This window comes from Pinus tabuliformis, chromosome 2_2 (assembly GCF_031772625.1).
Source record: "Pinus tabuliformis cultivar Carrire ecotype Pingquan chromosome 2_2, CPIR1, whole genome shotgun sequence".
Taxonomy (NCBI): domain Eukaryota; kingdom Viridiplantae; phylum Streptophyta; class Pinopsida; order Pinales; family Pinaceae; genus Pinus; species Pinus tabuliformis.
Window position 1 is genome coordinate 16,938,260 of NC_142300.1, and position 22,963 is coordinate 16,961,222.

A 22,963-nucleotide genomic window follows, 5' to 3' on the forward strand; every position below is an offset into this window, starting at 1 on the left:
CCGTGAAGAATAAACTCAATCCTACCACAGTTCGGACTGCCCTTGACACTTGTGCATCACCTCAGGGAACTCAGCCCTCACCTCTCCTTCATAACAGCTCCTAAACTTGGCACATAGTCAGCCCTTATCTCCTTCGCTCTACTCGAATTGAGCTCAGTCCCTACTCAGCATAACACTAGACCCTCTCGGCCTCATGCACAGCACTTTGAGGGAGTCTCCACCCTCTTGAACAGCAGGGGATATCACAGCCTTAACACAGACTGGCTACAGTTCGGATGCACAGAAAAATTCAGACCATGTCACAGAGATATTAACTCAGCTTGGATGCACAAAAGCTCAGCCTAAAACACAGAGCCATACCGAGATTCTCGACCAGCCTCCCTCATATTGACCTGTACCAGAACATAGAAAACAACGAGACAAAACTTGTCCTTCTTTCTCCTCTCTACCTCAGCTCCTTGAGGTCTGCAGTCTCTTGGATTGCTCTTCTCTTGAGAATGACTGCACTTGTGATTAAAGACAAATGAGCATAAGTTCATCTCCTCTTATAGTGATCTTAGGGGAGAACATTAGCCCCCAAGGATCATGTCTTGTAGGCCAAGCCGACTTGAGCCTACATACAAAACCCCACTATCTTGAGAAATAAAATTCTTTCCATTTGTTTTAGCCCTCTCCATTGTAACCATAGGTCCCCTTTGCCCTTCAACGGTGCCCCTCATGCATCAAATGAATAACCAATTATTTTCTCCTTGGGTCTTTCCCCCACGACTTTCGGTACAAAGCCCACTGCTTGGGTACATTGCCCACAAAACTCCTTTTGTGCAGGTCAACTCCTCACAAACCCAGTACCCCAGGAGTTGTGGGAGTACCTCCCAAGCTACACATTTCAACACAAATAAGCCATTCTGCTTTGGGAAAGACTTAGTGTGCAACAGACCACCATCCTTTATTCAGATTAAGGCAACAGATGCAAGAGCCAAATAACTCGAGTACTGATGCAACAAAAAAGGGCAACCAAACTAATTATGGCAATGTCAAATTTTCATTATCAAAAATGATGATGGATAAATGATTCCCTCTGTAGTCTGTCTACATACATGGGAGGAAAACCTGTGCTGAACTACCAATGGAACATATCATCTCCCTTAGATAATAATAATATACGGGGTTGACCTTTATATAAATAAGTGAAGAATAGGAGTGTGCCCGCTAGAGTATACCTTACCAGAGCCAGATCAGTTTCTTATACAATTATGCAGAATACATTTAAACAGATCATTTCTGTACTGATTATTGTACTCGACGTAACTTTCATAACCAAAAGTAGGAATTAAATCAAGAATTTTACTGACCATATTTAGAAAACACATTTCATTTAACCACAAACATCCAACACTACAAAGCCAAAGAATCATTGTCAGTTAGAAATCCATCATTGACATCAGTTAAAGGGCTACTGCACAAAAGGAACTTTTGCAATAACTTACCAGCAGAGCAAAAGTGTATCTTACCTTAGACTGGCAATTAACTAGATATCAAGGTAGATTTAAACTTTTGATGTCTTCTTTATTACTTTATTTTTCCTTTATGCATGGTCTGGCCTAGACACTAGCTCAGCTTCCAGATAAAGGATGGTTTCTCAAGTATTTTCCAATTTCAATAAGAGCATTTCTTACAGAAGATAAACCAAAAATCAAATATGAAGAACTTGCATTAAAGAAAATATAGACTGCACCCACTTACCGCACAGGTGAAGTAGCTTCCCTTTTCCGCAAAGTGCCTTTCTCTGCAAGGTATACAAACAATGATACTCAATTTGAGTTATTTTCCCAGCAAAAAAACAACATTTATGAGCAATCCTATGTCTGTATTTTCTCATGTAAATAAACAATAGAGAAACTAAGGGTGAGACAAAGCAATCTAAAATCAATGCTCTCTTGGGCTAGTAACAATGTCATTAGATAAAATGAAATAAGTTAAATATATCAATGACCAACAAAGAACATAAAGGTTGCTCAGTAGGATTGTTGAAAAAAGTACAATCATAAATAAGCTATTAAGCACCTGCAGAAGTACCTATGGAGATTTAAATATTGTTCAGTTTCAGGAAGATGAGAGGCTTCTTCCATATATTTAGAGCTCAATGCCAAGGTAAATGTCATTTATTTTACAGTCCAATTTAGGGTTGTGCACAAGGAACAACTCTTTTAATCTATGTTGCACAAGTTTCTGGAACGGGGAACATTGGGAACTTGGGTTCAGGTGTCCGGTATGGCTAGAAGTTTCCCCAAAATCTACAGGAAATGTCTGATTGGGAGCGGCAATATTATATAATAAAAATATATATATATATAATTTAAAGTTCTTATATTTTTTAAACTTTTATATTAACTTTTAATATAATAATATTAAATATATTAATAATATTCATTCAATATTCAAAGTTAGTTTAGAACAACATTCGAGATTCAATGAAACATGTTTTATAATGCCTTTAATTAAAACTAACCAAATATGTATACTTATTTTTGTTTTTTAATTATAGTAGGCATTGTTTTTTTATTTAATAAACATTTTATTTTATTATAAAAGGGATACATGTCAACTTCAAATTGAACATAAAAAGAATTACAAATCTTCCTTATATTAAGTTATAGACATTTTATATATGTCACACAATATTTCCTAGAAGAAAGATTGACAAAACAAAATTTTTAATTTTATATTAGATATAAAATAATTTTAATAATAATAAAAAATCAATTTACTATTATATAAATATTTTAAAATCAATTTATAAAAATTTAAGCAACCAATTTAATATGGGTTATTGGAGTTAAAGAGACCAAATAGGCCTTTAATATAAATATGCATAATCAAGAAACAAATTGATGATATGATTTACGAATGGTAAAAAAATACATGAAACAAATATAGAGTAAAGCAAAAATGATTATTTACAATCATCTATTTGGTGAGGAATTGAATTTGAAACCCAAATATGATGAATGACATGATCTTCATCCTTGGGGTGGGGTGGTGAATTAGAACACACAAGACGAAAGAGAGTATCGTGTGACAAGGCAAAAGGAAAATACAAGAATCAGATCCCTAGAGACACCAAGGTTGTGGCGGTGCCAACATTATCTCAGTGGTTTGGTCAGCATGGACAAATGGCATCAATATTATTTCATTTGTTTAGTCAGCATGGACAAATGGCGTCATTTGTTATGCCATTATCATGACTCATCGTTTCATTAGTCGCGGGTAGATGGCCAACTCTTCTCAAACATGTCTTTGCTTGCACAACATGGTGCGCCCTGCATATATATCACTTCAAATTTGTTTTCTGCTCCTCCATCCCTCCCGCACCGCACTTTTGTTTATTATTTATTATTTATTACTTGAATTTTATGTAAAACCAGATTAATAAGCTCACTGCTGCTTCATTCTCAATTTTAATAGCACAATTATATATTGTTTACACGAAGACACATATGCGGATGTTAAAAACTACTTCATCTAATTTTACAGAAGGAATGCGTGGTCGTTCCCACAGTTGGGAATGCTGAAAACACCGCTCCCACGTTCCCCGATCAAAGTCTTCCACGTGCCAAAAACATCCCCTCACTCCTGTTGCAGTTCTGCAGGAAAACGAAACATTTTTCTCTCATTTCAAAGCTCCCGGGAACGCATGAACCGCTGGAATGGGTTCCCTACATGTTGGGAGTGGTTCCCGTGTAACTAAGCTTTTAACATATGGTTTACTCAATCAAATTTAGAAATAGGAAGGAGAGAGTTTTGAAGTGGCTTCATTAGGCCATTTGAGCCACATGTTTTTGGAGTAGAATTACTATATGTTCAACTACAAACGTTATGGGCATGTTGGTCAAAGCCACATTATTGGAATATCAATGAATTGCATTTGACATTATTTGAGAAAGTAGTAACGAATAAGCCATCAATGCCAAGGTCACACTACCTTCTCAACATGACACATATAGATAACCCCAATTGCCTATATAGCTAAGTTGTAGGAAATGCCTAGTTTGGCCACGCCACAGTACCCAAAAAGCCCAAAAATGTTGAAGCGGGTACTAATTGGAAACTTTGTCATCCATACCATATGACATTTCCAGATTTGGAAATGTTGTATGATATGGTGAGCAGCATTTTCAAGGTGTATCAGCCATTTCCAATGACGTTCCAAATACTTTTTTGAAGTTTTTGAGCAACCCATGTGCCCATGAGGAGCATGGTACCCATAGGAAAATATGCCTTATTGTAATGTTCCTAAACAGGAAATTAAGTGATATACACAGTATGCAAACAATATAGCAATCAGAAAAACGAAATTTACATCAAGCACCCATGAAAACGCTGGAAATAGAGAATTGTTTAGCCATTTTATTAATTCTTCAAGGGAAAATACAATGACAAAATAGAATGGTGCACATGGGCTTGTCTCAATGGACAAGCGTGACAAAACCCAGGTGAGCAATTGCTGAGTTGAAGGTTGCCCCAACTGTTGCACCAACACTAAACTTCCTAGAAATTGCACTATATGTTGACTTCGAAGGGCTGGAATCACTACTTCCTGTGCTCAGAAAATTATGAGATTTCAGCTCCTTGCTCCTTGGCCTAAACCCAGAAAAACCTAGGAAGGGTTTCGTCTGGTTCAAACTTCTGAAATTCGAACCCCAAGGAGCCCAACCTCAGTTGCAACTGCAAAACTCGGCCTACTGGAATGAGGTTGTCAAACCTCATGGAAAATGCCCCAAATCACTGGGATGACCCCTTCTCTGAATCTCCTTCCTTCCCAACTGAGATTCTGGGTTGTGGCTCCTCCCCTCAAGACCCACGAATTGACTGAACTGGCCCTCTACGTTGTCCTCTAAGCCTGGAATTCGAACTGTTGGTTTGTTGCCTTCTCTTGCCCCAAAACTCTCCCTGAATGTTGGCCCAATGATGTCCTTCAGATTTCTTGGCTTCTCTGGCTAAAGGTTGGCCCAAGGTAACTCCTTCCCTCACTGCGTGTTCTCACTGCTGGCCCAAAAATACGCACTCCCTGAAGATAGTTGAATGACTATGCTATAGATAGTCCCCAGAACTCCTCGAAATGTTGTGGAACTACCTTCCTAGACTGGCACTTGAAGTCCCCTGAAGGTAAGGTTGAATCTCCCGCTTGAGAGATTCATGGCTGAACAACCAGTTGACTCGGCTAAGCAGCTCGAGCAAACAGTCAAGTAAAATTCGATATACAAGAGTGAATGAATAACCAAGTGAGAGGCTCCTTCTCCTTATGACTTCGTGGGCGTTCCTTTGCTTCATGCGGGCCCCTCCTTTGAATTCCCTCCGAGCCATTTGAATTGCCTAGTTCGAATTCCCACATGGGTGGCCCCCACCTTCCACTAGCAAACTAATCTGGCCGAAATTTCTCCTAAGTCCCTAAGTCGAAACTGCTTGGGTCCTTTTCCTTGGCAAAATTGTGTAGAGATAAGCCTGTTACAAATGCTTTTGGGAAGGGACATGACAGTCCTCCCCTCCCAAATGTTGCTTGCCCTCAAGCAACTTCAGAGCTGGGTGCTCCAAAATGTGCTCACCCTCCCAGGTGGCATCCTCATCCGGCAAGTTTTTCCAGTGTACCAAGAGCTCCCTGATGGTCCTGCTCCTCAACTTCCTCTCCATCCTCTCCAAAATGACCTCAGGCTCCAAAACCAAGTGGCCCTCATCATCCAATGGGGGTAACTCTACTGTTATTGTCACTTGCTGCCCCACTACCTTTTTAAGGCATGAGACATGGAATATACTAAGAATCCTACTCCCTGGAGGCAGCTCCAACTCGTAGGCCACCTCCCCAACTCGCCTCATCACCCTGTATGGCCCATAAAAGCGAGGTTGTAGCTTCTCGGCCCCCTTCTGCTTCAACGTGGACTGCCTGTACGGCTGTAACTGAACATACACCAAATCACCCTCCTCGAAATGTCTCTCAATCCAGTGCCAATCTGCATATACCTTTTGTTGGTTCTGTGTTGTCACTAAGTTATCCTTGACAGCCTTGAGGATGTCTTGGCTCACTTGGATCTAATCTTTGGCCTTTGGGGTCGGGTTGTCTCCAAAAACCACATCAGCAAAAGATAATGCATCATAACCATACAAGGCATGGAAAGGAGTCATACCGATGGACATGTGGTGGGTGGTGTTGTAGCAATACTCGCCCAAATGCAGCCACTGAATCCAAGCCCTTTGTTGCCTAGTCACGTAGTTCCTCAAGTACCCCTCTAGCCACTGATTAACTCGCTCTGTCTAGGGGTGGTAGCTCATGCTAGGAGTGAGCTCAATACCAACCAACCTGAAAAGCTCTTGCCAGAAGCCTCCCATGAACTTGTTATCCCTGTCACTCACGATGTTCTTGGGAAGCCTGTGTAATCGGAAGATCTCCCTAAAGAACAGCTTTGCAACCTGTGCAGCCAAATATCTGGTAAGGATGGCGAAAAAGTGGGCATACTTGGTCAACCGGTCAACCACTACATAAATGTAGTCCTTGCCCTGCACTGTGGTGAGCCCCATGATGAAATCCATTGAGGTACTTTCCCATTTCCCCTCGAGGATGGGAAGCGGTTGTAACAACCCTACAGGGTGAATCAACTCCCCCTTGTTCACATGCCTCACACTCCTGTACGTGCTTCAACACGTCCCCCTTGAGACCCTTCCATGTGAATCTCTCCCTGTCTGCCGTGTATGTTTTCCGGAGTCATGTGCTACCTGGAGCACTCTCTCCCTCAACTACGAGTTGGGCACCAAAAATATGCGCCCCTTGTAGTAGATAACCTAATCCATCACCTAGTAGCGCTCATTTGCGTGGGTACCTTCCAAAATCTCGCAGGCCCTCCTGTCCTTGGAATACTCCACCAATAACTAGGCCTTCCAATCATGGCAAATGCTCATGAGTGACAAGCCTGTGGGTCTCCGTGATAGAGCATCAGCCACCACATTGTGCTTTCCCCGCACATACTCTATGTCAAAGTCATAGGCCTGCACCTTGCTGACCCATCTCTGTTGTTTGTCGTTGAGGCCCTGCTGCCCCATGAAGTGACGAAGACTGTTGTGATCACCCTTCACCCAAAACCTATTACCCACCAGATACTGTCGGCACTTGGCCATTGCAAGCATGATGGCCAGCATCTTTTTGTCATATATAGAATATGACCCCTCATGGGGTAAGAGCTTTCGACTCTTGAAAGCAATGGGGTTCCCATCTTGTGATAGTACTACTCCAACACCCTCCCTGGATACATCACACTCCATGGTGAAGGGCTGGGAAAAGTCCGAAAGTGCTAAAACTGGACAACTGCTCATCACCTCCTTGAGGCGATCAAAAGCTGCCTGTGCCCCATCAATCCATGCGAAAGCCCCTCTCTTGGTCAAATCTGTCAGGGGTGCTTCCAACTGCGAAAACCCCTTGACGAACTTCCAGTAATAAGTGCAGATACCCAAGAAGCCCCTCAATGCTGTCACATCTCTAGGTACTGGCCAATCACGGATAGCTCGTATCTTCTCCTCATGGACCTTCACCCCATTTGCACCAATGATATGCCCTAAGTAGAGCATCTCTGTCAGGCCAAACTCACACTTGGACAGTTTGGCATAAAACTGTTGCTCCTCCAAAATACGCAGCACCTCCTCCAAGTGCTAGAGATGCTCCTCCCAAGTCCTGCTGTAAATCAAGATATCATCGAAGAAAACAAGCACAAATCTCCTCAATTGCCTCCGGAACACATGGTTCATACACGAATGAAAAGTAGTCGGGGCGTTGGTCAACCCAAATGGCATGACCAGGAACTCGAAGTGCCCATAATGGCACTGAAAAGTTGTCTTGGGGATGTCTTGATCCCTCACCTTGATTTGGTGGTACCCCAAACGTAGATCTATCTTAGAGAAGTACTTGGCTCCTCTAAGCTCATCCATCAACTCATCTATGCGGGGAATGGGGTACCAGTTCTTCAATGTCTTCCAGTTGAGGGCCTGGTAGTCAATGCACATGCGCAAGGTTCCATCCTTCTTCTTCACCAACACTACTGAAGAAGCGAAAGGACTGAAACTAGGCCTGATATGGCCTAATGCCAACAGCTCTTTGATGGCCCTCTCAATCTCATCCATATAGGCCTTAGGATGCCTATAAGGGATAGTGATCACCGCCTGCACCCCTGGCTCCAGCTTAATGGTCTGCTCGAATCCCCTGTCTAGCGGCTGCCCTACTATAATATCCCCAAACACCACTGCATACCTGTCCAACAGGGCCTGTATGTCTGGAGGTGGTGGTTGGACCTGTCCCCCAACCTCTGAAACCCTCAGCTCCACTGCCCATGCTATGTCCCCATGTCGCAGATCTACCTCCATCCTATTCGCTGAGACTGTCTGGGGTGGATATGAATGCATGCCTCTAAGGACCACTGACTTGCCATCTGGCCCGATGAACTCCATCTCCAGTTTCTTCCAATCAGTAGTGACACGCCCAAGGGAGTACAGCCACTGGACACCCATCACCACGTTGGTGTCTGGCACATCGACCACAAAGAAATGGTCCGTCATAGAGTAGTTCCCCATCACTACTGTCAAAGCAGGCACATACCAAGTGCACTACATGAAATGGTCACCTAGTACTAGGACTGAAAAGCCCTCAAACTTAGTCATGGCAAGGCCCCTCCTCTGAACCAACTAGGCATCTATGAAGTTGTGGGTAGCCCCACTATCAACTAGGACCGAAACTTGTTGTCCCTGTATAGTGCCTCTAATCCTCAATGTCAAAAATTTGGGGACCCCGCATAAAGAAGCAAGAAATCCCCGGATGGGGCAAAGGATGCCCCTCCCTCTGGAGGTGGTGGTGGTGGTCCCCTATCTGTCGGACTCTCAACGTCTCCCATACCACACTCCTGCTCCACCTCATCCTCCTGGTCACTGTCAGAAAAGACCTTAATATAATGTGCTTTGTCAGCAATGCACCGATGGCCCGGTGCCCAGGACTACCAGAAAGTGAAGTACAACTTCCTCCTCCTGAGGTCCTTCCATGTCTCATCATCCAGCTGCCCCCGTCCCTCGGTGGTTCTCTGAGGTGGGGGTCTAGTGTCATGCCCCTTCTGGGGAAAAGGGGTCCGTGCAAGAAAAGGTGCTCTGGTCTTGGGGATGGCCCCCTGCAAATCTCTGGTGCACATAACTGCCTCTTGCATTGTGGAGGGTCTGCGTGACTTCATCCGGCAGGGGCTCGAGTAAGCCCTCTATGAAGGTATATACCCTCCGAGCATCTGATAGGTCCGGGACCATCACTGAAACTCGCAGAAACTCCGAAATGTACTGCTCTAGGTTGCCTGTCTAGCGCAGTTGGGTTAGCTCCTTGAAATGGGCCTCCAGATCCCTCTGGTCAAAGCATTCCACCACCCTCCTGGTGAAATCCACATATGAAGCCACATTGGCATGCCCCAAGGTGGCCAAACCATGAAACCACCAGTCATGGGCTTCCCCCTCCATGTGCAGCGTGGCCATCTTGATGGCTTCCAACTCTGTCATCCAATTGAGCTGGAAATATGTATCCATCTTCTCAACCCAAGCCGGAGCAGTGCACTTGGCAATGCCATCGAATGTAGGGAAGTACATCCTCCCTATGGTCCTCTGCAGCTCATAGCTCTGCGTGCCCTGTCCTCCATAGCCCTTGCTCTTCTCATTCTGCTTGAGCTTGCAGAAATCTCTGAAAGAGAGTGCTTCCTTGAAGTCTGCACCCATAGATTGCCACTCTCTGAAGTGTTCTCCCATCTGTGAGGGGTCTTCACCCCCTGCTGGTTCGATCTGTGCCACAGGCACGAAAGAGGGCAGTGTGGCTTGAGTTGGCCCACTAGCTGATGGGGGTTGTGCTGTCGGTGAAGGGTGATCAAATTGTTGGGAGGCTCCAGATGTTTCCCCAAATAAGAATCCTCTAGGGATGGTTCTCTCCCGATTCTGCATTTTTATCTCCTCCAGCATCTCTTTCTGGCCCTTTGCTAAATCATTCAGAGCCTTCAAGAGGCTGTCAAAAGCCATCTCCTCCCTGCTCTTGGGCTATCCCATATCTTCTTCTGTTACAATTGTTTTTCCCCTATCCTCCGTGTTTGGAGTGATTTCCAACTCTCTTTCTCTACTTCAGTACCTATGCCTCCTTTATGTGATGTTCTGCTGGTCCCCTTCTCTCATAGGAGGAAATCCCCACTGTAATATTCCTAAACAAGAAATTAAGTGATATACACAGCATGCAAACAATCCAGCAATCATAAAAACGAAATTTACATCAAGCACCCATGAAAACACTGGAAATAGAGAATTGTTGAGCCATTTTATTAATTCTTCAAGGGAAAATATAATGACAAAATAGAGTGGTGCACCTGGGCTTGTCTCAATGGACAAGCATGACAAAACCCAGGTGAGCAATTGATGCGCTGAAAGCTACCCCAACTGTTGTACCAACACTGAATTGCATTGCCCAGAAACTACACTGTCTGCTAACTTCGAAGGGCTAGAAACACTGCTTCATGTGCTCAGAAAATTATGAGATTTTAGCGCCTTGCTCCTTGGCCTAAACCCAAGAAGGGTTTGCTCTTGTTCAAAATTTTAAAAATCGACCCCCAAGGAGCTCAACCTCAGCTGCAACTGCAAAACTCGACCTACTGGAATGAGGTTGTAAAACCTCCTGGAAAATGCCCCAAATCACTGGGATGATCCCTCCTATGAATCTCCTTCCTTCCTAGCTGAGATTTCGGGTTGTGACTCCTCCCCTCAAGACCCACGAATTGACTGAACTGGCCCTCTGCACTGTCCTCTAAGCCTGGAGTTTAAGCTGCTGGTTTGTTGCCTTCTCGTGCCCCAAAACTCTCCCTGAATGTTGGTCCAATGATGTCCTTCAGATTCCTTGGCTTCTCTGGCTAATGGCTGGCCCAAGGTAACTCCTTCCCTCACTGCATGTTCTCACTGCTGGCCCAAAAATACGCATTCCTTGAAGATAGTTGAATGACAATGTTGTAGATAGTCCCAGGAACTCCTTGAAATGTTGTGGAACTACCTTCCTAGGGTGGCACTTGAAGTCCCCCGAAGGTAAGGTTGAATCTCCCGCTTGATAGATTCGTGGTTAAGCAACCAGTTGACTCGGCTAAGCAGCTCGAGCAGACAGTCAAGTAAAATTCAATATACAAGAGTCAATGAACAACCAAGTGATGTTGATTTGGGGTAGCATCGGATGTGCTCTAGCCACGAAATTTGGTGGTGATCCAAAATGGATTTTGGATAGACTCCTAAGTCTAAGTGTTCCTCACAGAGGAAAATGAAAGTCCAAGGAAGTTCCTGGAAATAGCCCCATGCAGAGATCTTTTCCTTCTGAATCTACTGCAACTTGAATGGGCTGAAATGGACTTAGGATGCAGAAGTTATCGCATAAAGAAGATGCCCTTTGTTTTTTGGAAAAAGAGGCAAAAACCCCTAAAAATGGCAAAAAAAACCCTTATAAATGGAAATCGCATCGGAAAAAGGCAAAGGCTGGACTTAAGCGGAGGTGGAAGAAACCCCGATCGGCCAATCCGATCAATCGGGTCGGAGACAAGCCCGCATGCGATATCGGGGCCCTGGACTCGGCAATTGCGATCATGCGATACGTCAATCGCCGATGATCGGATCGACGAATCGGCATCGGCGATGCACAAAACCCCTGGGCCGTATGTGACGCGATCTGCGATAGCGATCGCAAGGGGCAATCTCAACCGTCGGATCGCGAAAGGAATGGACAGCCAGGATTAAATCGGCGATCGGCGATTGCCGGACCCGATGGATTTCATAAGCGCAATTCATAAAATTTGAAATCCGGTAAAAGGGAAATTCTGTGTATTAACGTTTTTTGCAATGTTCCACCAAGACTCCGGGCGGGGAGACGCGGGTGCGGGGAGACGCACAAGGGGGACGTGTGGGAGTACCCTCAAATTTTAGGGAAATTTAGGGGGGACGTTGGGGTATATATATAATTTTTCCTTTTTAATATATATATATATATCAAATTCATATTAAATAATGAAAGCATAAATACAATGATACATACATAATTGCTAATACATACATGATTCATCCATAGATCACAAGATTCAATAATGAAATACTCCAATCCATATTCATTATTCATTATTCACCATTCTAGAATCTACATTGATTTAAAAACTAAATTCATCATTCATCATTCTAGATTCTAAATTGATTTAAAATTAGAATTCATCATTCATCATTCTAGAATCTAATTAGTACTAAGCAAAATAGACTATAATAGATACTGAAATCTGAATACTGGAATAGTAAATTGATATAACTAAAACTCAAAAACAGTGGAGTGATGAGTCTAAAAGTCACTCTAAATTACAAAGAGGGCTTGGTGCTCTTGATTAAATACTAATTCCATACCCTTGTACATGACAAAATGCAATGGAAACATTGCAATCCATCGAATCCTGAATTCCTGAAAAACTGTTAAGTCTGCTGGATTTTGAGTGAGATCTAAAATTCTACTTTCTCCATATGAAATCCAATGAGGTCGGAACCACTCTCAAACATCCTGAGTCATTTCATGGTAATGTTAAAAATTTAAGTAAAGGATGAAGAAAATGAAAGATAAAGGAGAATGTCACTTTTACTTTAAGAATTTAACATTACCATGAATTGCATAGCATTAGTAGGGAAATATGGTCAAATACTAGGTTTTCCCTGTCATAAATCATTGTTTAAAAGCAAATTTAACAGGGGACGCATAGCCCATATTGAGGGGAGACGCCCAGGAGTCCCCCTTTTGGGGAGTCGTGTCCCCCACACTGGGGAAACGTCCCCCCTACGTCTCCCCGCGTCTCCCCAAAAGGGGGACGTGGGGAAACATTTCCCCAAACGTCCCCCCGTCCCGGGTGCGTGGGGTGCGAGGGGTGCGCGCACCCGACCCTGGGAGATGCGTCCCCGTGGAACACTGGTTTTTTGGTGAAAAAACTGAAATACAAAGGAACGACGCCCTAAGCGATAAAACGGAGCCGAAGGGGAATTCTAAGCCCAATTGCATAGATTTTGAGTTCCGTAAAGGCGGATTTCGGGCGGGCCTCAAGCGGTAAATGGTTTTGGGCTGGCTCCGCCTGATCCCACAGACTGGTCGACACGTGGCTGGCGGAGGAGAGAGGAAAACCGCCTTTTCGGGCGGGTAACCTCCGTACTCCTAAGCCGCCCAAAAATGCATGATGACCGTTGGATCAGAGATCACCCAGATCGATGGTGGGGATTGCGCTAGCAGCCAAAGGCAGACCCGATACGATTATAGGGTGGATGCGATAAATTTTGAAGTCCGATAAAAAGGATTTTGACGGGTTTTTCAATGATTTCCCGTGTAATTGGGATTTTGCCCAATATGCTTCTGCGATGCGATATAACGCCTAATGGCGGACCCAATAGGGATTTTAGGGGCGATTGAAGGGAATTTCACGTCCGAGAAACGCGCCCGATAGTGTATTTTCCAGGAAAACCTCTGTGTAATGGATTTTGTCTATTTTCAGCTTATTGCCTGGAAAACGGCCCCGATCCCTTGTAACAGCTCCTAATCATCATTCCATGCTACAAGCGGGTGTTTTTGGTAGACGATGAGGCATTTGAAAGCCACAGAGTCGTAGAGCCAGATGGCCAGTCGAACAGACAGCGCAGAGAAGCCACAGAGCCGCAGGGGAATGATTGAACACAGGGAAACGGCTGGGGAAGCTGAAAAGCCGGGAAAATGCCTCAAAGGATCCCAGAGAGCTCAATTGAGACGAGAAGGCGAGCAAAAACAGAAGGAGAGAGCAAGTGAGCAAAAAGCTACTACACAGAGCAGCTGAGGGAGTCTCTGGGGTCACTTGGAGTTCAAGTGAAAAGCCAGAGCCAGAGCCAAAGAAGCCAGAGCCAAGAGCCACAGCCACAGCCACAGCCACAGCCACAGCCAAAGCCACAGCCACAGCCACAGCCAGAACTAGAGCCAGAAAGCCGAGAGCTTCAGAGCCAGGGAGAAGATGGTGTTCTAAGCCCATTGAGTTCTGTGTAAACCAGTGGAGTTCAGTGTGGATCTTGTAAAAGAACTCAAACCATAATCCCAAAGAGCCTAATTGAGTTGACTAGAGCTCAAGGAGAAGTAGCCCAAGAGTTTTGGGTGAACTCCATATTAAATTGCTGTCTTATGTGTTTGTTATTTGTTGCACTGTTGTACTGTTACGTGTATTTACATATCAGCACAAACCACAAATTTTAAAGCACATAAACAGTTAAAATAAACACAAGCATACACCTATTTTTCAAGCATATTTACTTCCGCATTGGTTAATCATTTGTGACTTGGGAATATATAAGCTTTGGAAGTGGGAGAGGTTCTTGTAAGTTAGACAAGAAGCCTAAGTGCCCCATTTTCAGATCAGGTGGAGAGGTTGGGGCACATGAGATCTCCAATACCCAGAAAGGGTTTGGGCAGATTCTAAACAGTTCAGGAGATATTAAAATAATTAATAATTTTAATGGAGTCCCTAAGTTTAAACTTAGGGAAAATAAAATATTAATGTGTATTTACTATTAATATGAAACTGTGTTAGAAGGGTCCAAAAGACATGGATCAAGCCAGATCTAATCTTAGCCGTTCATTAGGGACTTAATATTGACCGTTGATATGTCAACAGGAAAAGTATAAGAGGAGGCTTGAGGGTCACTTGGAGAGCACACCAGAGTGATCAGTCATTCTATTCTCTAGAGCAGGGTTTGTTAAGAGAGATAGAATTAGTGATCGGGGGATGCAGCGGAGGGGCATTTGAGTACAGAGACACAGAGAGGCAGAGATAGTGCCGTGAGAGCAACGCAGTAGCCAGGGAGAGTGACGCAGAGCCAACCAAGGCTCACGCAGGGCCACGCAGAGGCAGTCGGGAGCTGCGCAAAGCCTCAGAGAGGCCCGCGTTACTGACACAGAGGGCCTGGGGACTGACGCAGGGCCAGCGATGGGCAGAGAGGGGCTGACGCAGTCCAGAGAGAGGCTGACGTTGGGGTTTCTAGGGCGGATTTGTGTTGAGTAGCTGTCAGAAGGTTTATCCAAGGTTTCAGCCAAGACATTTGTCAGACACTGAGAGGTATTACTGCTAAAGAAATTCTCTGTTGGGTAGGCCAGTTTCGGCACCCAGATTGTACTCTGATATTGCTTAATAAGAAAACCCTCAAATAGTTGCATCGGTTTTCCCAGGGACATTAGTCCAAAAATAATGGTGTCATATGGTGTGATTGTTTTTGTTTCCTCTAGTTGCTAATCTGAAATATGTTGAGCATGCACTAGTGTTTATTTTCAATATTTACATTGTAAATAACTTGTTAAGTAAAATAACAAGTAGGCAGGAATAAATCAGATAAAGTGCATGGAGGGTTTCTAATTAAGTAAACTTAGAAACTTCAACATGGTATCAGAGCGTGATTGCAGATCACAGGAGGACTAAGGACATCAGCCGAACGGAGCGATACCAGCAAAAAACATCTGTCCCAAGGTGACAGAAGCTATTTCTAGCAGAACAGCAACAAGTGAAGGGTGACACAGTGCCTACATCATCAAAGGAGCGCTAGGAAGAGGCAGCGCAGAGGCTAAGGAAGGCAAATGGAGCCTCACGCAGAGCCATGCACTAGCTGGGAGGGCTAACGCAGTTGTCTAAGGAGGCCGGGTTGCTAGTGTCGAGATTGCGTAGAGCCTGGGAGCTCTCACCTTCAGGTTGCTTGGGTTTAGAAGGCTGTGGGAATATTGCAGAGTGGAGCTGGTGAGGTACTGTAGTTAGAATAGTACCTGACAGAGCAAGGCCAAGAGGAGTTGCTACTGAGGGTTTCTAGCCGAGGAACCCGGATCAGTGGTGCGGTTGCATAAGACGATCAGAGTAGGGGGCATATTGACAAATGGCAGAAGGATTTCCAGGAGGGAAATCAAGACTCAGAGGGAGTCCAGAAGAGAACTTCCAAACGGGAAGTAAGAGACTCAAGGGAGTCAAACAGAGAACTTCCAGGAGGGAAGTAGAGGAGCATCATGGCACTACACGGAGTAAGAGACCAAGATAGACTGGATGGAGCATCGAACTTCGCAGTCTGGAAGGCTAGAATCTTATCCGTACTTGACAAAAATCGTGTCAAGAACTTTTCCTTGAAGATAATAGCTATCCCAGTTAACCCCAATGATAACAACAAGTAAGAGGAGGCAATGGCGAGGGCCAAGAGCATCATCCTTGACGAGGTCAAGGATCATGTAGTACCACACATAGCCAAGAAGGAAACGGCATTTGAGATGTGGGAAGCTCTCAAGAAATTGTACCAACATACTTCTGTGCAGAGAAGAAAGCTACTTGAGAATCAGTTGAGGTCGTATCAGATGAAGACGGGAGCACTGATTGACACCTTCCTCGGAGGACTAAATGAGATCCGAGATCAACTGATTGCTATAGAAGCGACATCGGATTAGGAGTTGATGGTGAGGACAGCCCTGAATGCTATCTTAGAAGACTGGGAGGTATTTGTCCAGAGTATATTGGGCAAAGGGACTCTCCCACCTTGGGACAAGATGTGAGCAGCTCTTCACCAGGAAGAAATCAGACGACAATCGAAGACGGGTAGCAATAGCAAGGGGATCAAAGTCAAGCAGGAGGAGGAAGATGTTGCCCTAGCATCTGAGGGAAAGCAGGAAAAGCGGAAGAAGAAAGATCTCTCCAAGATCAAGTGATTCCACTGTGGGGCGTTGGGTCATTATGCGACCCAGTGTCCAAGGAAGAAGAGTAAGGGAGAGTCTTCTGAGACTAACGCAGCGCCAGCAAAGGCAAAGAAGGAAGTTTTAACAGACGATGATTGTGCCATGAGTGCACACGCACCACTTGAGCAGAAGTGGGGAGACATCGAGCTGTAGTCAGGCGGACTACAAGCGATGAGGGGCAGGATCCTCGAGTTACCCAGCCTCTTGGATTAGACCTTGCTAGAGATGTGGGTAGAGATGGATGCAGATGAAGCGGCAGAGAGAGCTACAGTGCAGGAGTCCCGAGATAGTGCGAAGCTAGCAGGCTGCAGCAGTGCAAGAGGCACAGGAGTATCGCACCAGTGCAGGATGGCACAGAGAGGTGTGCAACGGTGCGAGATGCAGGGAGTTTTTGCAGCAGCGCAGAGGTCAGAGAGGGAGCACTTGTCAGCGGCAGAGGGAGCTTCAGCATCAATCAGTGTCTCTAGCCCAACAGGGAGGTCAGATTGGGAGATCAGCTACTTACTTCTCAGTAAGTGAGTTGCAGTGCAGCAATGGGCAGCACGATGCAGCATGATGAGAGGAGCAGTGCGGATGCAGTGTTGGGAGAAAAGACCAGCAGCAGCACGGATGCAGAGGGAGTTGTCGTACAGATGCAGCAGTGGCAGTGGTAGAACCATGGGCAGCAGTGGCAGTGGTAGAACCATGGGCAGCAGTGTAGAGGATGTTGGGAAGGAAGGCCTAGCATCAGCATAGGTACTGATGCCGGATGATCAAAGTAATACTCAGTGAGGAGTATTGCTAGAGCACAGTCCTCGCTAAGAGGGAGTGTTGATTTGGGGTAGCATCGAATGTGCTCTAGCCACGAAATTTGGTGGAGAGGTTGGGGCACACGAGATCTCCAATACCCAATAAGGGTTTGGGCAGATTCTAAACAGTTCAGGAGATATTAAAATAATTAATATTTTTAATGGAGTCCCTAAGTTTAAACTTGGGGAAAATAAAATATTGATGTGTATTAATATGACACTGTATTAGAATGGTCCAAAAGACATGGATCAAGCCAGATCTAATCTTAGTCGTTGATTAGGGACTTTATCTCGGTCGTTGATATGTCAACATGAAAAGCATAAGAGGAGGCTTGAGGGTCACTTGGAGAGCACACCAGAGTGATCAGTCATTTTATTCTCTAGAGCGGGGTTTGCTAAGAGAGATAGAATTAGCGATCGGGAGATGCAACTGAGGGGCATTTGAGTACAGAGAGACAGAGAGGCAGAGATAGTTTCGTGAGAGCAGCGCAGTAGCCGAGGAGAGTGACGCAGAGCCAGCAAGGGCTCACGCAGGGCCACGCAGAGGCAGCCGGGAGCTGTGCAGAGCCTCAAAGAGGCCAACATTGCTGACGCAGAGGGCCAGAAGGCTAACGCAGGGCCTCCTAAGGCTAACGCAGGGCCTCCTAAGGCTAACGCAGACCCATCCGGGGTGACGTAGGGCCAGCGCTGGGCACAGAGGGGGCTGACGCAGTCCAGAGAGAGGCTGACACTGGGGTTTCTAGGGCAGATTTGTGCTGAGTAGCTGCCGGAAGGTTTATCCGAGGTTTCAGCCAGGAGATTTGTCAGAAACTGAGAGGTATTACTGCCAAGGAAATTCTCTGTTGGGTAGGCCAGTTTCGGCACCCAGATTGTACTCTGATATTGCTTAATAAGAAAACCCTCAAATAGTTGCACCAGTTTTCCCACATTGGGTTTTCTCGAGGACATTAGTCCAAAAATAATGGTGTCATATGGTGCGATTGTTTTTGTTTCCTTTAGTTGTTGATCTGTAATATGCTGAGCATGCACTAGTGTTTATTTTCAGTATTTACATTGTAAATAACTTGTTAAGTAAAATAACAAGTAGGTAGGAATAAATCAGATAAAGTGCATGGAGGGTTTCTAACTAAGTAAACTTAGAAACTTCAACAAGTGAGAGGCTCCTTCTCCTTATGACTTTGTGGGCCTTCCTTTGCCTCATGTGGGCCCCTCCAACAGCGATTCGAATTCCCTCCAAGCCATTCGAATTGCCTAGTTCGAATTCCCACGTGGATGGCCCCCACCTTCCACTAGCAAACTAATGTGGCTGAAATTTCTCCTAAGCCCCTAAGTCGAAACTGCTTGGGTCCTTTTCCTTGGAAAAATTGCGCAAAATTGTGTAGAGATAACCCTGTTACAAATGCTTTTGGGAAGGGACATGACACCTATCCATGTCAATGACCCTTTAAGACACAACAAAGACAGGGGATTGAGCTCTAAGGAGTTTGTCACTTCCGTAAGTAATTCTCCTTTATCTTATCTTTTCTATCCTTTTACTTAAATTTTCTAACATTATAATTAATTGATTCACAATGTTTGAGACAAGGTTGCATGGAGCAGGACCGTTTTTAAGAGTAGGAGTAGCATGAGTAGCATTTCGCAAAAATCCTCTGAAGCAGAGTGTTCCAGGAGCATCAACTATTATATATCTATATATATATATATATATATTAAAAAAAAATCCAAGCAGCCAAATTAGTCATATAATATATGAAAACATGAAAAAAGTCCAAGCAGCCAAATTAGTCATATAATATATGAAAACATGCATATTTGTACATTAATAAAGATAGAAATGGCATCCATAGTACATTAATGATTAATTATTCAAGCATCAACGATATATATTCTAGCAACTACAAACAAACATACAAATTTTTAAGCCACATAAAAGAAGGTAGACTATTAACTAATGGAATAAAATAGGTTATCTAGCAACTATGAACAATAACATGACCAAACTGCTATGTTTACAAAATAGGCCATCTACAAAATAAAGTACGAAGATTTAAAAATCCAGTGACTCCAAACAATAAACTAAGCTAGTTGTTAAATACCTCTCTACAAAATAAGCGTTCACCAATTGCTAAAGCACCCACGTTACCAAATGTTGTCACTCTAAGGTAGCACCAACATGCATGTTCCACCATCGCTTATATAGGCATCCTCATCATTAGCATCATTCTTCATTCTCTACCTCTTGTCTAGCCTTTGCCTCTACCTCAACCCTCTAGGGACATCAGTAAATACCACCAAATTTTGATGAAACTACCTAATCCAAGCCTTGAAATATGGTAGAAAATTCTTAACATGCTAAGGCCATCATAAATGAGTTCAACAATTAATAACACCAACATTGGGGTACATATAGGGCGTGGTGTTCTTGATTAAATGTCAATCGAATACCTGTGATAAAATACAGTGAAAATGTTGCAATCTCATCAATCCTGAAATCCTGAAAATTGTTAAATATGTTAAATTTTGAATGGGATATGAACTTCTATTTCCCCATAGGAAGTTGAATGATGTTGGACCCAGAGTTGAAGGAATCGTCTCCTGCCCCCCTTGGTTCAAGAGGATGGATCCACCCCCGATCCTCAGGCGAAACTGTGATTCCGCCGTTTTTTCACAGTTCCTAGAAAAATGGAACCGCGACAATTCTATGCGTGGTTCCGTCAGCCCAAACAGCGGTTTTGGCACGGATCCGTCATGGTTCGCGACTAGTTCTGGGACAGGGCCAGACGATTCTACAGGCAAGTTACTTTTTTACTTTTTTTTATTTAGCCAATGTTTGACTTGGGGTTCAAGTGAGTTAAGGATGAGTTAGGGAAAAGAGAGGATGAGGTTAAAAAGCATTTCCCCCCTCTCGTTTCCTCATTCTTGCATCTTTGGAGAGCTTGGGGAAGAGAGGGGAAGAGAGGAGATAGCCAACTTTTGAGATCATATTTGTGAGAGGTTTGAAGAGCTTGGAGGAGTGAAGGAGGAGGAGCTTGGAGGAGTAAAGAAGAGTTGTCATCTATAAGAGCTAAACAGGTAAGTGCAAACCCCAAAATCCCTCATTTTTTTGTCATTCTTATTTGTATTTTTTCTCCTCCCTCTCCTACTCTTTCCCATTCTTTCTTCTTGCTCATTTTATTGTAGGTTGTCCATCTATATTCCAAAATGGTGTTCTTTTGATTATCTGTATCATTCCACTTTTGGTTTTCATGGTGTTGGTGGGGAGTAGGCATAGAAGGGAAGAAGAAGAAGAGGATAGTGGTCGAACTATGAGTGGCCCAATGTATGATGAGGAAGGGTTTGAAGATGAAGGGGATGAAGAGGGCATTGGAATGCAAGGGGGAAAAGTTGCATTGACACCCTTGTGGAATTATGTGACAAAACTTGAGGGAAGAAGATATGGTGGAAGCTACAAGTTTTTGTTTCCTCATTATTTTCATGGAGGAAAACCTTATAGTGGTTCATATCATTGTTTTAAAACTCCGACTCCGACTCCGACTCGGCCGAGGATCGACTCCGACTCCGACTCCGAAATGGTAATGACTCGGCCGGCTCGATTTCAATGACTCGGTTGTTGTAAAAAATACATTAAATATTTATTTTTTTAAGAAAAAACATAATTTTAAAGATTTTAAACATAATTTTAAAGATTTTCATTCATGTTTCCAAACACACAGCATTATAATATAGATGGAAGACAACATATGATCAAAGTAGGCTCATGAACCAATCCATTATATCAAAATGGTACCCAATGGCAATACATAGTCAACTGTCATACATGATCAAAGACTCAAAACAAAAAACACATAACCAAGGAGGCTAGAAATGGCCTCTACAACAAAAGTAAATTGTGACCAGACTCCAGTACTAGTACTACAGCTACTAGCTAGTAGCTACTGCCAGAGGAGCCAAGATCATGTCGATCAATTTCTGGATCATCATCAGAGTCAGAAAGGGGGCCCCATGGCTCCTCCTCATCATCATCATCTCCAACTGCAGCTGTAGAAGTGGTACCACTAGCAAGTTGTGCAACTGCAGCAGATGCAAGCTGAGATAGAATAGATATGCGGCTGCGCTTCTGTCGTGGCTGAGCAGAGGAAGCACCTACAACTGAAGTCCTTGCTGGATGTGAGACTGAGGCTGGTGGATTGGGATCTGCATTCAACTAAACAGCATGTTCAAGTTCAACTGATGTCTCAATATCTAAATCTAAATCAAGATCCTCATCAAGATCAAAATCTGCTGGACGACTCTGCACTACCCAATCTGATGTTGGATCAATGTCTTCCAACACAATGGGATCTGAATCAGGTCTTTTGTTCAACAAATGGTTTCGTCTGAGCCGGAGGTCGTATTGGACATAAACTAGATCATTTAACCGTTTTTTATCCAAACGGTTTCTCTTCTTTGTGTTACTTGGGAGCAGGAGCGAAAACGGGAGCGGGAGCGACATTTTCAAAAGCTCCTGGTTTGGGAGCGAATCCCAGAGGAGTTCGACAACCAATGTCACTAACATCAAGGTACATAGAGGGATTGGTGCTCTTGATTAAATACGAGTTCCATACCCTAATACATGACAAAATTCAATGGAAACATTGCAATCCTCCAATCCTGAAATCCTGAAAAACTTATAAGTCTGCTGGATTTTGAATGAAATCTAAAATTCTACTTTCTCCATATGAAATCCAATGAGGCCGAAACCACTCTCAAACATCCTGAGTCATTTCATGGTAATGTTAAAAATTTAAGTAAAAGGATGAAAATGAAGATTAAGGAGAATGTCACTTTTACTTTAAGAGTTTAACATTACCATGAAATTTGAATAGCATATCAACAGTAGAGAGAATTTGAGTGTGTTAAATAGGGTTTGGGAGGGGGAAATGGACTCCAAATAACATTTAACTAATTCATAAAACACATTGGAGTTCAAACCAATCAGCAAACACTTCTACATGTCATTAAAAAAATATCAAATCACTGTTTTGCTGGGTTTACAGGCCACTGGTTATGACTCGGCCGAGTCAATACAGAAACGGCCGAGTTGGCCGAGTCATGGCTGACTCGGCCTACTGAACCGTTTCCTCCACCGAGTCACATTTTTGGGCAATGAAACGGATCAACTCAGCCGTTTCCGTTTCGAATCGGCCGAATTTTAAAACTATGGTTCATATACCCATGTGAGGAGGCATCTTTGTGGGGTGTTGGACAGTGATGACAAAAAGGGTCCCATAGGGATATCAGTTTGCCCTAATGTTTCAGTGGAACAAAGGAGAAAATACATCCAAATAGAGGAGGTTGCACAAAAGAAAAGCAAGAAACAAAAAATTCA

At 43.9% G+C, this 22,963-nt stretch overlaps 1 protein-coding gene across 1 annotated transcript in view; it reads right to left on the reverse strand.

Annotated features, from left to right (window-relative positions):
• LOC149191319 (Cyclophilin-like peptidyl-prolyl cis-trans isomerase family protein) overlaps window positions 1–22,963 on the reverse strand; it is a 247,911-nt gene that overhangs the window by 50,718 nt on the left and 174,230 nt on the right. The window contains exon 7 of the mRNA XM_089404169.1: window positions 1,744–1,786. Within this exon, the coding sequence (XP_089260295.1) occupies window positions 1,744–1,786 (43 nt within the window). The remainder of the gene's footprint in view (window positions 1–1,743; window positions 1,787–22,963) is intronic.